This window comes from Dendrobates tinctorius, unplaced genomic scaffold (genome assembly GCF_039654945.1).
Source record: "Dendrobates tinctorius isolate UK_male_01 unplaced genomic scaffold, ASM3965494v1 ptg000045l, whole genome shotgun sequence".
In the NCBI taxonomy this organism is placed as follows: Eukaryota; Metazoa; Chordata; class Amphibia; order Anura; family Dendrobatidae; genus Dendrobates; species Dendrobates tinctorius.
Window position 1 is genome coordinate 84,234 of NW_027361713.1, and position 16,728 is coordinate 100,961.

The following is a 16,728-nucleotide window of genomic DNA, read 5'->3' on the forward strand; positions in this document are numbered from 1 at the left end:
TATGTACAGGAGCTGTGGGCCCATCATACTGTGTATAAGGGAGATGTGAGTCTACCATACTGTGTATAGGGAGCTGTGGGGGCTTTATACTGTGTATAAGGGAGCAATTGGCCCATTTTACTGTGTACAGGGGAACACTGAGGGACATCATACTGCATGCATGGGAGCTGTTGGTCTACCATACTGTGTATAAGGGAGATGTGGGCCTACCATACAAAGGGAGCTGTGGGGGCTTTATTCTGTGTATAAGGGTGCGGTCGGCACATTATACTGTGTACAAGGGAGCATCATACTGTATGTACGAGAGCTGTGAGCCCATTATACGGTGCATAGGGGAGCTGGTTGTCCCATTAGACTGTATATAGGGGAGCTCTGCGGGGCATTATCCTTTCCATAGTGGAGCTCTGTGGGCATTATATTGTGTATAGAGGAGCGGTGGGCTGCTCATACTGTGTAGGGGAGCGCTGTTATTAGTTTTTAGGGACAAAATGTGGAGGGCACTAGCACAGAGCATTAATGTAAGGGGGGATATTTTATTATCTAGAGTGCACAAAGGCATCATTACTATGTAAGAGGCACAGCGGTGGCAGTATTATGTGGGGAGGTAAGAGGAGCCGTTATTGTGCCACACAGCAGGTGCTGTAGGACACAACATACGGTAGCAGTGGCTCAATATTGGGGTATCAGCAGGTTGATGAGGTTGTGAAGGATGGGAATAGATGGAGACGGTGCTTGAAATGTGAGAAGTCAGATGTGTCGTTGATGTAACCTCTGCAGATGTGTCCTGGATGGAAAAGTTTTCAAGTTGGTCTTGGCCAGATGGAAAAGACAAGAAAAGTGAAAAATTCCATAAGAAAGAACATCAGCTGTAAGTCACCAACTATAACTGTACTGTGATCTCTTGTATGGTCTGCAGGACTGGTATCTACCACTATATGGGCCCCATATAGTACTATCAGTTTTCGTATATAGATTTACTTTCAATCATATCGTGGTCATATGTTGATGTTCCCCTATACTCACAATTACTGTGCACCACCGTAGCTGTAGTCATGTAGTCAGGATTACCTGATTAGGGATCCCACTCAGATCCCCCCCCCCCCAAGTACTACCTGCTCCAGTGATCCTATCCCCTTATATATCCATATATCCGCTCACCTAACTAAAATAGTTAATCTCTGGTATCTTTCTCTCCTTCTTTAAACTTGCCAGCATACACCCATTACTTTAAAGAAAAAAAAACAAAAAAACAAACCTCAATAAGCATTGCGCTGCTAGTTACAGGCCAATTTATAAACTTCAGGAATGTCTGGTCCATTTCCATGCAATCTGCTAGCTCTCAGATAATTCTCTCTGCTGATTCTCCGGGTTCTCTTTGCAGCTTTTGACACTGTGGATCACCAGCTCCTCCTTACTATGCTCCACTCAATTGTCCTCAAGGATGCTGCTCTCTCACGGTTCTCCTCCAACCTCTTAGACCGCTCCTTGACTGTATCTTTTGTTGGCTCCTAGTCCTCTCACCTTCCCCTTACTTTCGGGGTTCCTCAGGGCTCAGTTCTAGGTCCCCTCCTTTTCTCCTTATATACTGCTGCTATTGGAACAACAGTCATTAGATTTGGTTTTCAGCACTGTGTAAATGGTGTTTTGAAGAATATAGTTCTGTAGATAAAGTGAATAGCAAACTTTGACACTCAAAAGAAGAATTTATTGAACATAAGGCAGGAATAAATAAATCAGATTCAAATGAATTCAGGTATGAATTAGATAGACGTTTCGGCACATCATAATCTTTTTCAAGATATAGCTGGTGGTGTCAACTTCCTTTTGGTGTTGTGTGATGAGTCACTGATGACGCCGGCACTAGTGGCAAAATCTCTGTTTTCTAGGAGCTAATCCACATTGCTTGGGCTGGGACAAGATCCCTCAATAGACACCACCATATATCTTGAATAAGGCTATGATGTGCCGAAACATTGATCTAATTCATAATAATAATAATATCTGAATTAATTTGAATCTGATTTATTTAGTACTGCCTTATGTTCAGTAAATTCTCTTTTTGAGTGCTGAAGTTTGCTATTCACTTTATCTACGACACCCAAGTATACACATCGTGTCCTGACTAGGGATGAGCTTTCCGATATTGAAATATCGGAAATCGGCCCGATATTTGCGATATCGGAATTCCGATATTTTTTTTCATATCGGAAATCCCATAATCCTTCAGCCTCTGAGCGCTCCGTGGAGCCAATCAGGAGCTGAAGAATTGCTGACAACATTGTATAACTCCCCTAAGCTTGGTAGGAGGCGTCCAAACTTACTAGCTAGGGGCTGCGCTGCGATTGGCTGGCTGGATGGTGTGATCAGGCAGTATAAAAGGCTGCGCCTGCCATTTTACCCTCACTCTACTGTACTGTGAAAGCAGATAGGGATAGGTTGCTGTTGGAGATAGGGAGAGATCTCGGATCTAATAGCGATACAAATTGTTTTTCAGCGACTGTAGCAGCCCCTGTGTGTTACAGAAGCAGTCTTTTTCCTCACTGACCCCGCTCAGTTTCATTTTTTGTGCTGTGCAGGCTCTCAGTGAGGTGCTTAGTGAGACAGTGCAGAGCACATTCACTGCAGCTGCTGCAGCTCCTCTTGCTGCAGCACTGTGTGGTGTGTGTCTCACTGCCTTTTCTTTTCATCCCTTAAATCCCCTTCCCCTATTTTTTCCTAAAAGTTAAACACTATATAGGGATTGTACTGTGAGGGACCCAAACAACCTCTGTGGCTGGTGCCACACAGCACCTGGCCCAGTCCCGGAGAATCCTTTTTTTTTGGTATCACAGCAGTGTCATTTACTGCGCTGTGACATCCGACCGTAACGTGTACACCAATACCACAAACACACGTTACTCTTTGTGTAGGCCACACTAGATTCAAATAAAGTGTAGCAGACACACCATCATCATACAGTGCCATTAGTGTTTCTTATACCTGTTTGTAGTCCTACAGGAATAAGCACACTAATTCCTAATAATTACTTTCTTGCCGTTCTGAATCCATCGATAGAGACGAAGAAGGCAGGGAGTAAGGGACGTCCCCGCGGCGGCCGCGGAAGAGGTGCATCAGCAGCTAGACATGGTGCACATCCAGAGCAAGCAGCAGGCCCAAGTCACTCAGCACCTACTTTCACCCGGCAGCAGTCATTTATTCGCAGCTTGTTAGGAGCGCAGGGCCATAGGCTGATAAGAGAGGATCAAGTAGAAACCGTTGTTGGTTGGATGGCAGCTGAGGAATCCACCTCAATGAGCACAGCATCCTCCCAGGACCTCTCCACCACATCGGGTCAGGCCACTGAAGAGCAGCACCCATCTGCTTCTTCACCGCCCACTAAATTGCCCAGATATTCAGAGGGCCAGGAGCCAACCTTAATCCTCTTCTCAGAATCTGTTGGCTTGGAATCTGTGTGCCATCCAGACAGCACTCCTGCAGCTGAAGAAGAGGTAGTGTGCACAGATGCGTAACCACTGTGTCCGTCTGAGGAAGAAGTGGAGGGTGGGCCAGTGCCCACAATGACCAGACCCCAGTCAGCAGATGATGATGAAACTCAGCTGCCAGTTACTGCTGACGAAAGTGTATTGGATGACGAGGTCCTTGACCCATCATGGCATGCTGAGGGGCAGCAAGCAAGTGGGGATAGCTCAGAGGAAGAACTTGCAGGTGTGGCACAGCGTGTCCGTCCACGTGGGAGAGTAAGAGGGAAAAATTGTTTGTCGGCTCCCTCAACTTCAGCACCCGTTAGGAGCAGGGCTCTTTTAAAGAACACAAGGGGTGCGCCCAGGAGTTGTGGTGCGTGGGCCTTTTTCGACCAAGTGGCAGATGACGTTACAGTAGTCAGATGCAAGCTTTGTCTACAAACTGTGCGGAGAGGGAAGAACGTCAGCAACCTTAATACCACCAATATGTTGACGCATGTCAGGAAGAGGCACCCTGTGGAGTGGCAGCATCACACCCAAGATGATTCGCCACCTGCAGCTGGTTCCTCACCTTCCACCTCTTCAGCCACAGCGGCCACCTTTTACTCCAGCTCGCAAACAGCTGCTCGCGCTTCCTCTCCAGAATGCCAGGGTGCATCTGCAGGCAGTGTTGTGCGGCGGCACACTGTCTGTACTTCATCAGCATCCCAATCGCTGGCATCCTCACACTCCCAATCCAGTGTGCAGCCATCTGTCACACAGGTGTGGGAGAAAAGGCGCCCGTACTTGGCAAACCACCCACGAGCACAGGGCATGAATTCTCGCATTGCCAAACTGCTTGCAGTGGAAATGCTACCATTCTGGCTGGTGAGCAAGCCAGCCTTTATCGATATGTTGGGGTTTGCAATCTCACAATACAGCGTTCCCAGTCGCTTCTACTTCAGCAGGCAAGCCGTCCCCACCCTGCAACAGCATGTAGAACGTAAAATTAAGCATGTGCTACAAAATGCAGTTAGTAGCAAGGTCCACCTGACCACCGACGCGTGGACCAGTCAGCATGGCCAGGGACGCTACATTTCCATCACCACCCATTGGGTAAATGTAGTTGAGCTTGGAACTGAAGTACACAGTGCAAGTGCGCGGGTCCTGCCAACTCCACGGATTGCAGGCCTCTCCTCCGTACAAATTGACTCCTCATACTCCTCGTCAGACTCGCCTGCACCCAGGCGTACCACAACAACCGATTTCAGCACTGCATCGGCCAAAAATCAACAGGCCGTGTTGAAATTGGTTTATCTGGGTGATGTTAGCAACACCGCAACCGAGCTGTGGAACACGCTCAAGGAGAAGAGCGACATGTGGCTTGCGCCGCTCAACCTCCAGCCTGGTATGGTGGTGTGTGACAACGGCCGAAACCTGGTAGCGGCTGTGGGCCTAGGTGGTCTGACTCACATTCCATGCCTTGCCCATGTCCTAAACTTGGTGGTGCAGAGTTTCCTTAGGAACTATCCTGACCTTGAGGAGCTGCTGCACAAAGTCAGATATGAGTGCTCTCATTTGCGGCGTTCAAGCATGGCTGCATCGCGCCTTTCAGCCATGCATCACAGATTGGGCCTGCCCGAGCACCGCATCATTGTTGACCTCCCCACCAGGTGGAATTCGACTTTGCATATGCTGCGGAGGTTGTGTGGGCAGCAACCTGCAATTATGGAGTTGCAGCTGCAGCAGGCGCAAAGTAGGCGACACACATCTCAGCCCTCCCACTTTACAACCACAGAGTGGGCATCCATGAAGGACATAAGCACCATTTTGAAGTGCTTCGAGGACTCCACTCTGATGGTGAGCGCGGATGCTGCCCTACTCAGCCTGACTATTCCCCTTATATGCCTTATAGAATCATCACTTAAAGGACTAAGGGATGAGGTTTCTCTGGAGGAGGAGGAGTATGATGAGACACTTGGACCAACCAGGCAAGCTTCATCGGCCCGGTTGGTACAAAGCTCTGTGGGTGCCTCACAAAGGTCCAGGCAGGACACAGCAAGCTAGGAGGATGAGGAGGACTATGAGGATGAGCCAGAGGAGGAAAGTACACAGCGCTTTACTAGTAGTCACCAGAGCGTGGATGGGGTGATGCAGAGCAGCCAGAACACATTCCTCCAGCTGGTGACAGCGATGCATGGCCAGTTGGCAGCCTTCAGCACATGAGTGACTTCATGCTGCAGTGTCTGAGAAACGACCCACGCGTGGCTCGTATTCTCCACACAAATGACTACTGGGTGGCAACCCTCTTAGATCCACGTTACCGGGACAGCCTTCAAAGCCAAATTACACCGTTGAACCGGGCGCGTAAAATGCAGGAGTACCAAGATGCACTGGATAATTCACTCATGTACTCTTTTCCACCGCATAGCAGTGATGCGCGTGCACTAGCAGGCACCTCAGTGCGTCCTGGGCCCAGCAGAATCCGTTCAGAAGCTGGTAGCAGAAGCAGTACATCTGCTACTGACAGGTTCAGTATACCCAACCTGTTCCAACGGTTTCTGAACCCGCAAACAGTTCGGGCACCATCAGCACAGACAGTGCAACGCACTAGGAGGCAACGTTACCGTAACATGGTGGCACAATACCTCTCCACCCCTGTCAGTGTGCTTCAGGATGGATCTGCCCCCTTTAAGTTTTGGGTCTCCAAGTTGGATACATGGCCCGAGCTTAGCCAGTATGCCTTGGAGGTCCTGGCTTGTCCTGGTGCCAGTGTGATTTCTGAACATGTCTTTAGTGCAGCTGGCAATGTGCTAACAGACCAACGTACCAGACTATCCGCTGCAAATGTGGACCAGCTTACATTCCTAAAAATGAACCAGGCCTGGATTTCTGGTGACTTTTGCTGCCCTGGGCCAGAGTAGACAGGTTACATGCATGGTTGGTAGCAGTATGCATGCTCTGTCATGTGCCTATTTTGCACACAGCGTCATCTGTTATGCCAGTGCTCTGGCCTCTACTACCAACATCTAGCTCCTGGTTCTGTGACTGACTCTTTCACCTCATACTGTTTTTCATGGGCTCTAGTACCGCCAGCTAGTGCCCATTTCCGTGACTGCTGATTTCACAGCATGCTGTGTTTCTGGGCTCTAGTACCGCCAGCTAGTGCCCATTTCCGTGACTGCTGATTTCACAGCATGCTGTGTTTCTGGGCTCTAGTTACCGCCAGCTAGTGCCCATTTCCGTGACTGCCACTTCCACAGCATGCTGTGTTTCTGGGCAACAGTTACGCCAGCTGTACCTCGTTAGACCAAAGTGGGAAAAAAAGGACGACAGATGCCAAACACCTATAGGCAGAAGCACAAGAGGCGGGATCCAGCCACGCCGGCTGTTTCCTGGCAGTGAAGTGCGGACACAGGTGCCTCCCCCGAGGGGTAAATCGACTTCCAGCATCACCAGCTGGTTCTCGGGAGTGCCCAAGGGCATGGGTACCTCCTGCTCCAAACTGTGTTTCGACAACGCTCGCCATTACACGGTTGTGTCCGCCGCACTGTTCCACGCCCCCGCCGTACATCATTCCGGCTCAGTTTGCTGTTATCCGTGGTGTCGGCAGTGTAGGAGACCCCTACGTGGACTCCGGGACCTGGCACTCAAGACTGGTCTCGACAGTGCCAGTAGGCCCTCCTCCTCCCCTGCTGCGACTGCGGCGTAAAGAAGACTGTGTCTGGGTTGCGGGGGCAAATGTGGCTCTTGCACCTTCTGCCGAGAAGACATTACTAAGGTAGAAGACCCAAGACAGGAAGACAGATGCAGAAGACCCAAGACAGAAAGACAGATGCAGAAGACCCACGACAAGAAGACAGATGGAAATGTCCCCGGACTCCTGTCTTTTTGCTCTTGAACTTGCATCTTTGTGGGGGGTTTTTGGGCTTCTCGGCAGTGCTTTTGGCTTATGTCACTACTACATTGTGGTATCCGGGCTACAGTAATGTCAGCTGTTGCCCAGTACAGCCACTGGCACTTTTACCTTCTGCTGCTTATCTTGGTTCCAGTAACGTCAGCTGGTTCTCAGTAGAGTCAATGGCTTAGGTCCCTCCTTTGTGGTATCCGAGTTCCAGTAATGTCTGGTGGTTGTTTGGTAGTGCATTCTGGCACAGGTTACCTTCTGCTTAGTTATCGGCCTCCAGTAACGTCAGCTGGTGCCCGTTAGTTCCATTGGCTCTTATGCTGATTTCTGCTGCCTATACAGGTTCCAGACTCACCAGCTGGTTCTCTCAAGTTCTGGTGCCTACTGTTACTTCTGTGTATATCCTCTGGGTTTGGGACATTCTGTGACCAGCCTATAGCAGGCTAACCATAGACGGAGGTTTAGGAAGCAGTAGGAGCAGATGTACATGAACCAAAAGCAGAATATCAATATGCAGAATTACTGAATAACAGTAATAAAATCAGCAGAAGAAGACTAAGCATGGTTTAAAGGGAGTGTATCCGTTCCTCCACGTGGTGCTCCTGGAAACTGCCTGCAAAGCAAGGTGAGCTGAAAGCGGACACGTCAGTCAAAGGGCATATTGACACCACCACCAGCAGTTTTAATTTAATAATGTAAAATCACTAACCCTAACTATCCCTAACCCCTATCCCTTACCCTATTAACCATAAACCCTAACCCTACCCCAACTAAACCTAACCCAAAGAAAAAACACAGCTGTTAAGAAGATGTTTTCCTTCTACAGCTTTCGCTCTGTGCATTTTTCTAGCGATTTTTTTTTTTTTTTTTTTTTTGCTCCTCTGCAAACTCCTTCCCCATTATCCTGAGGTGTTTCCCCTCCATTTTATCCATTATATAGCACTGTAGTGGTCATTTTGTAATTCCGTTTTTTTTCTCCCATTGACTTGCATTGATATCGGAAATTCCGATATCCGATATTTTTTCAATATCGGAATTCCGATACGATATCGGGCAATATCGTTCATGCCTAGTCCTGACATCACCCCTGCATTACTACAAAATACTAGTTCTGTCTTAAGGCTATGTGCACACGTTGTGGATTTTGATGCGGATCCGCAGCGTTTTTTGGACTCGCGGAATTGCATCAAATCGCAGTGTAATGCACAACCTATGTTAGTCAATGGTAAATTAAGCTTTGCTGTGCACATGCTGCGGAAACATCCATGCAGATTTGCAGCGGGTTTTTTTTCCGCAGCATGTCAAGCCTTTTTGCAGATGTTCGTAATCGGCGGGTTCGCCCGAGTTTTTTTGTAAAATTCGAGTTCGGGGCTGGAGATGACGCGAACTTGCGTCCGAACCCCGAACTTAGACTTTACAGATATGGGATGGTCGGAGGCTGTAAAAGAAAAAAAAAAAAAAAGCATAACATTAATAATAAACATTATAATTATACTTACCTGTCCAGCGACGCATCCTCCCGTCCTGCTGTCTTCCAGCCGCATCTGCTTCCGGGGCCATTCATTAACTTTTGGCGGTATTCACTGCACTCGGCAGTCTTAGGCTTTTTCCGGCAGTAGAAGCGCATTTTTTGTGCGAAACAGCCGTCGTCCAGTGCTCCTCTGGGGGCTCACCTGCTTTGTTTTTATGTAAACCACAATAAAGGACATTGAATGGGACGGTGAGTACCTTGCTTCTTCATATACATTAGATTTGGACATTTCCTTGGTTTTTTCATTGACTCGGCACCCGCAAGTCCCTGGAGTCGGAGCTGTCTAATTATCCCGGAATAGTGCAGTTGTGCCGGTCACCTGTGCCGCCTTGCAGCATTCTTTCATAGAATTATAAACTTTGGCCTGGTCTTGAAGGTGAAAACAGACTCGGTGGTGAAGTAGTTAAAAGGAACCTGTTGTGTATAAAATGCTATTAATCTCTTTTCTGCAGGTTAATAGCGCTTTGAAGCCATACGGTTGCCGCTCTGTACGCTGCCTGCCGGGTGGAAATGAACTTTACTGTCCCAGCAGCCTCGGGCTTTCAGTTAATGGGGGGAGCGGCAGGCATGATGGCTTCATGCATAATGAGCTGTGACTGTAACCTCGCCTCTGACTGGCAGCTGTCTCTAATGCCCTGGGGCTCTCAGTGCGGGCTCCAGGCACCATCAGAATGCGATTAAACTGCAGATTAACCCTATACATGCAGGTAAATAGAATTTTTTTTACATGACAGGTTACCTTTGATGATCTATATGGTAAAATGAACGTGTTATGAAAATGCCAGAATAGCAGTTTTTTTTTTGTTCGCCATCAGTTTGGAAAAAATTGGAATTCAAAGGAATTAAGAAATGCTCAAAATGCTACCAATGAAAACTCTAGTTGTTCTGTAAAAAATCATAAAGTTCAATTGATGGAAAAGTCAAAATGGTATGAACCTTGGAACTTTTCACTGAGCTTTCTGATTGGCCATTGTACTGTGATATTAATTTGGAGTAATGCGTTCTCTTTGTATTCTAGTAACTGTGCTACTAGTAAATGTTAGTGGTGTTGCTGCACACAGCACTTTAATTATGTACTTTGTTTTTCCATCTCAAGATGATTCTTAGTTATGGTAATCATTTTACTAATAGGCATCCACATTAATAGGTGCAAAGCGTCTGTGCATAGTATGATGGGGTAATGTTACTAGACCAAATATAGCTAAGCACCAGTAAGAACCCTTGTTAGCAATCCAATAAAGTGAATGTGTGACAATTCCAGGAAGGGTTTATCCTGCCTCCCAAAGTTTGGGATCCACTATCATTAGAAAATGCTCAAATGCTACCAATAAAAGCTCCATGCTTTCTTGTAAAAAAGAGACCTTAAAAAGTCCTAAAGCTCCATTGAGGGGAAAACTAAAAATGTGTGAGCCACCCCCCACTGTTAAAGACTGTCAAATTTGCACTAAATAAAACTGGCCACATATGACCTGGTGACAGGTCCACTTTAAGGCATTTCAATGCCCATTCCCCAGAGGTAGAAAGACCACAGATTGCTTGATTGGCTATTATACCACTACTAGAAATAGGCCCGATGCTTTTGCATCGGGAGTGTGGTGAAATGAACATTCGCCGGTGGGCGGCTCAGCCAATGAGTGGTGCCGTGCGGCTTTGGCGGGGGATTTGAATCCCCCGCCGGCTGAGCCAATGAGCGGTGCCACGCAGGATTTGAATCCCCTGCCAAAGCCGCGCGGCACCGCTCATTGGCTGAGCGCCCCCCGGCGCTGGTTTCAAATCTCCCGCCAGCTGAGCCAATGAGCGGTGCCGCGCGGGATTTGAATGCATGCATGGTCCTCTCACCCCCCCATCCTGGTATGCATGGTCCTCTCACCCCCTCCATCCTGGTATGCATGGTCCTCTCACCCCCCCTATCCTGGTATGCATGGTCCTCTCACCCCCCCAATCCTGGTATGCATGGTCCACTCTCATCCCTATCCTGGTATGCATGGTCCCCCCCTTCATCCCTATCCTGGCATGCATGGTCCCTCCCTCATCCCTATCCTGGTATGCTTGGTCCCCCCCTCATCCCCCCTATCCTGGTATGCATGGTCCTCTCACCCCCCTATCCTGGTATGCATGGTCCTCTCACCCCCTAATCCTGATATCCATGGTCCTCTCACCCCCCTATCCTTGTATGCATGGTCCTCTCGCCCCCAATCCTGGTATGCATACTACCTCTCACCCCCCTATCCTGGTATGCATGGTCCTCTCGCCCCCAATCCTGGTATGCATACTACCTCTCATCCCCCTATCCTGATATGTATGGTCCTCTCATCCCTATTAAACTACACACATACAAAAAAAGACAAACATTTATACTCCACTTTCTTGTGCTCCAGCGCTGTCCCGTTCTGCCAGGGGAGGAGCGACAGAGTACGCGCACGCCCATACCACGCTGTCTGATGCCATATTGCTGAAGGCACACTGCAAATGTGTCTTCAGTAAAATGGCACCGGATAGCGCTATGCGCATGCGCGATTCCGATCACCGGTGAGAAGAGAAGCATCGCGGCAACGCTCCTCCCGGTCAGGTAAGTATGTAAGTAGGTAATCCCCACCGGCTGAGCCAATGAGCGGTGCCGCGTGGTTATTTGAATCCCCCGCCAAGCCTCAGCTAGCCAGTGGGTGGCCCAGGCAGGGGATTTGAATCCTGCGCCACTCATTGGCTGAGGCCAGGGGCGCGGCTTGGCGGGGGATTCAAATCCCATGCGGCAACGCTCATTGGCTCAGCCGGCGGGGTGGGGGATATGAATCCTGGCAGCCACATCGGAATACCCATAACTTGGGTGCCGTGGCGTAACTACAAAGTTATGGTCCCAGGTGCGAACTTTCAAATGGGGCCCCCCATACCAAAATACATGCGCGGCTCCTCTTCGTCCAGCTCGTGCACGTGCGTCTCCTCGCCGGCCACCTCGTGCACGTGCGTCTCCTCTCCGGCCACCTCGTGCACGCGCGTCTCCTCTCCGGCCACCTCGTACATGCGCGGCTCTGCTCCGTCCATCCCTCCTGACCCCACACATACTTACCCTCATCCAGCACCATGACAACCAGCACAGCAGAGTCCTGCACACACCGAGGCCCCTGATCATGTGACCCCCTGACTCCTCCCCTCCTGTGACCTCATCACAGGTCCTGTGCGCACAGAGCAGCCATCGCGTCAGGCTAATTGTAGCCTGGCAGCCAATCAAAACACGGAGCTGCACAGCCAATGAGTAGCTGCAGCTCCGCGATCGGGCCCCTACGCACTCCGGGCCACTCTCACAGCTTCTGGCCGCGGTGGATTGTGGGATAGCGCCACAATCGCCGGAAGCTGTGACAGAGCCGATTGGCAATTATATAGTAGATTGTCACTATTGCACCATTTTATCAGCTATCATATTGCTCAGAACGAAAAAGACACTTGTCTGTGCGAAGCCCTCATCTTCTGCGTTTCCACTTCGTGACCACTGTATTAGTGGGGAGTTTTATCTAACTTAAAAACAATTTTTAGCTGTGTAAATGTAATTAGATGTGGAGACTGGCTAACATTTTATTCTCTAATTTATTCAGAGGATTGCTTTGAATCCACTAAAACGGCCATGCTGCATTTGGGAATTGAACTTTCTGCGCAAAATAACATATTTAAGGTTAGTGACTTTTGCATAAACTAGCTTATCTAAAGCGAATATCGAGGCCAAGGACAAAATGTGTTGGTGCATATGGAAGAATATTAACTGTAAAAGCAGGGCACAAGCTAACTGCTGAGCAGAGCAGGCCAATCCAATATTTTGAGAAGTGCTCAGACCAGTTTGTGAAAACACATAGACGGGTCCTAAAACATGGGGCCCAAAGCAGAGGAGGGCAAAATTAGCAACATTAATGTATTGTGAATCAAGTTATTCATTATGAGTTTTTGTCTAACATCCTTTATGTATGTAAATGGAACCTGTTAGCTTGGAAATGCAATGCAGTCCGTGTGCAGCATTATATAGAGCCAGAAGAGCTGAACAGACCGATGTGTAAAGAGAAAATTGTACTAATTATTGCATTCAGAGATATAAGGCCAGCCAGCAGTCCATCACTGATTAGGGTCACCTCTGAGGCTGCAGATTCCACAATGAACACAAATAAAACACAAGTTGGGGCTCGTGCAGACAACCGTAGTTTTGGTCCGAATGTAATCCGGCAAAACATCGGATCCCACTCGGACCAGTGTTATTCAATGAGACAGTTTACATGTCCGATTTGTTTCCTTGGTACAACATGCACAATTTGCCTGTGATAATTGGATGACACTCGCCTATTCATGTCCATTTGTCCATGGAAAACATTGGATTGTACTAGGATCCAATTTGCACGGACAGCCTGAATGGAGAAACTTTTTTGTTTTTTTAATTCTCCACATCCCAAAAAAAATCCCTCTCTGATCAGGGTCTGATTAGCAAATTAGAACATATGGTCATCTGCACCTGCCCTTGTACTGATTCTTTTCCCAATCTGTTCAGCACCTCCTGCTCTCTAAAGGCCCTGTCACACATAGCGACTCACCAGCGATCCCGACAACGATATCAACTTGTCAGGATCGCTGTGTCGCTACATGATCGCTGGTGAGCTGCCAAACAGGCAGCTTCACCAGCGAGCAGCACCAGCGACGACGAACGGGAACGTCGCTGTGTACCTTAGAAACCAGCGCGCTGGTAACCAAGGTAAACAGAGGGTTTCGAAGCGCCACGCGGCGCTTAGAAACCCGCTGTTTACCTTGGTTACAAGCTCCAGCGATGCGTGCTGGCCAGCAGGAGACCCAACGATCAAAAAATGTCCACCCCTTTCCACAACGATCAGCGATACCCAGCAGGGGGGCCGGTCGCTGATAGGTGTCACACACAGCGATCTCACTGTTGAGATCGGTGTTGCTTCACAAAACTTGTGACTCAGCAGCGATCTCGCTAGCGAGATCGCTGTGTGTAACGGGGGGCTTTATATGTTTCCTGCAGATCAGATTGTCGTTACTAGCGATTGGCATTATTTTGGTTGACCATAAAATCGCTAGTTCCATAGCATAACGTTACCACAGATCTGGACCCCAACTAGTTCGTAAATTATGGCATCTCCTAGCAATATCCTTTGACTTAGTTTGTCAAGATAGCTCTCTAAAGTTAAGAAACAAACTAATTTATCTGTTTGTTTTTTCAGATTTTATCTGGACTTTTGCATATGGGAAATATTCATTTTTCTGAATCTTTGGATGAAAGCCAAGCATGTGAAATCTTAAATCCTGCAAAAGGTAAAATTTTCTTAATTTAACAGTTTGTGGCCTAAAGAAGCTTTACAGACTTCTGATATTGCTAACCTATCCTTAGTATGATCAGTGTCAGATTGTTATGGGTTTTCCCCGGACACCCTGGGATTCAGAGCTGTAATCGGCTCCCGCAGTGGTTGGATGTAAACGGTGAACGGAGCTGAACAGCACAACTCCTTTCACTTTGTAATGGTCATTACTGAGAGGTGCACAGGTGTTAAAATGCACTGACTTTTGGTGACCTCTTAAGACATAATTTTTATAATTTCTTAATGTATTTTTCTGATCATGTAGCTCTAGCTTGAAAATCACAATTTGTTATTTACCGTATACACGCGAGTATAAGCCGACCCGAGTATAAGCTGACCCCCCTAATTTTGCCACAAAAAACTGGGAAAACTTATTGACTCGAGTATAAGCCTAGGATGGAAAATGCAGCAGCTACTGGTAAATTTAAAAAATAAATATAGATGCCAATAAAAGTAATATTAATTGAGACATCAGTAGGTTAAATGTTTTTGAATATCCATATTGAATCAGGAGCCCCTCATAATGGGCCCCATAAGATGCTTCATAAAAAATATGCCCCATATAATGCTGCACAAAGGTTAATAATGGCCCCATAAGATGCTCCCTAGAATAATATGCCCCATATGCTGCTCCATAAAGATTATGGCCCCATAAGATGTTCCATAGATTATGCCCCATTTGCTGCCCCATAAAATGTTCCATAGAATAGGCCCCATATGCTGCCCTCATAAGATGCTCCATAGATTATGCCCCCATATGCTGCCCCATAAGATGCTCCATAGATTATGCCCCTATATGCTGCCTCCATATGATGCTCCATAGATTATGCCCCCATATGCTGCCCCCATAAGATGCTCCATAGATTATGCCCCCATTTGCTGGCCCCATAAGATGCTCCATAGATTATGCCCCCATATGCTGCCCCCATAAGATGCTCCATAGATTATGCCCCAATATGCTGCCCCCATAAGATGCTCCATAGATTATACCCCTATATGCTGCCCCTATAAGATGCTCCATAGATTATGCCCCATATGCTGCCCCATAAGATGCTCCATAGATTATGCTCCCATATGCTCCCCCTATAAGATGCTCCATAGATTATGCCCCCATATGCTGCCCTCATAGGATGCTCCATAGATTATGCCCCTGTATGCTGCCCCTATAAGATGCTCCATAGATTATGCCCCATATGCTGCCCCTATAAGATGCTCCATAGATTATGCCCCCATGTGCTGCTGCATTTAAAAATAAAAAAAATGACACACTCACCTCTCTGTCGCTGGGGCCAGTTGCCGGTGTCACTGATGGCACCTGAGATATTCACCTGTCCCCCGGTCCATCGCTGCTTGTTGCTGTCTGGCACGTCATCTGTCAGTGACGTTCAGACTGCAGGGGGCGCGGCGCGCACTAACCACGTCACCGTGCCCTCTGCTGTCTGAACGTCACTGACAGATGACATGCCAGACAGCAGCGATGGACCCCGGACAGGTGAGTATCGCTATACTTACCCGTCCTGGTACGGTCTCTGCAGCCCCCAGCTTCTCCGCGATCTCCCTTCCTGCCTTCAGCGGTCACGTGGTACCGCTAATTACACTCATGAATATGCGCATATTCATGAGTTTAATGAGCGGTACCATGTGACCGCTGAAGGAAGGAAGGGAGATCACGGAGAAGCTGGGGGCTGCAGAAACCGTGCCAGGACGGGTAATTATGACATGACACCCCCGTCCCCCTTCCCCCCCGACCCCCTGGTGTATATGACTCAAATATAAGCAGAGAAGGGGACTTTCAGCCCAAAAAATGGGCTGAAAATCTCAGCTTATATTCAAGTATATATGGTAATTCATAAACTTCTATGAGGAGTAGTAGAAGAACTGCATAATGCCGAGTTCTGGGGAGAGGTGCCAAATTGTTGTGTAAAGAGGACTTATTGCCTCAGTCTGGCTGGCATTTTAAGTAAATAATAGGCACCCAGATTTAACCCCTTCCTCATTGTCATTTTAAAACGGCAGTCGAGAAGGAGTATAGCGACCTCCAGCGTCCGAAAATCTCCGGGGTCTTGGCTACATTAGGAAGCGGAGATCCTGGTGAACATGTTCAGGGACGGATTACTTTCAAAAGTAAAAAATAAAATGATATAATGACTAGTGTTGAGCGCAAGTATTTGCTTCTCAAATTTGCATTGTGATGCTTTGAGTATGCACCAGGTATCGCGGGTGCTCTAAATGTGCAGCTTTCAACACTCAGGAGCATTGAAAACCTGGAGAGGAGTTTAGAGCTCATTGAGCTTGCGCTGGCTGGGATCAGTAATATGGAGGAGGGTGGAGGTGGGGAAGATCAGGACAGAGAAGCGTAGCTGGGTAAATGTTACAAAAAGGGGTCGGGGTAGGGGGAAAGTACCAGGGATCCCAGTCCTGATCTAGCACAACCTAGTAAATATCCCTGTTTGGCTGATATTTGATATGCAAGCCAAGGACTAGGATCGCTACAGCAGGACATTG

At 48.0% G+C, this 16,728-nt stretch overlaps 1 protein-coding gene across 2 annotated transcripts in view; it reads left to right on the forward strand.

Moving 5' to 3' along the window:
• The window catches only part of MYO19 (myosin XIX), a 338,653-nt gene that overhangs the window by 80,495 nt on the left and 241,430 nt on the right, over positions 1 to 16,728 (forward strand). For both annotated transcript variants that reach the window (XM_073575566.1, XM_073575565.1), the window contains exons 6-7: positions 12,466 to 12,542; positions 14,089 to 14,179. In XM_073575566.1, the coding sequence (XP_073431667.1) occupies positions 12,466 to 12,542; positions 14,089 to 14,179 (168 nt within the window). The remainder of the gene's footprint in view (positions 1 to 12,465; positions 12,543 to 14,088; positions 14,180 to 16,728) is intronic.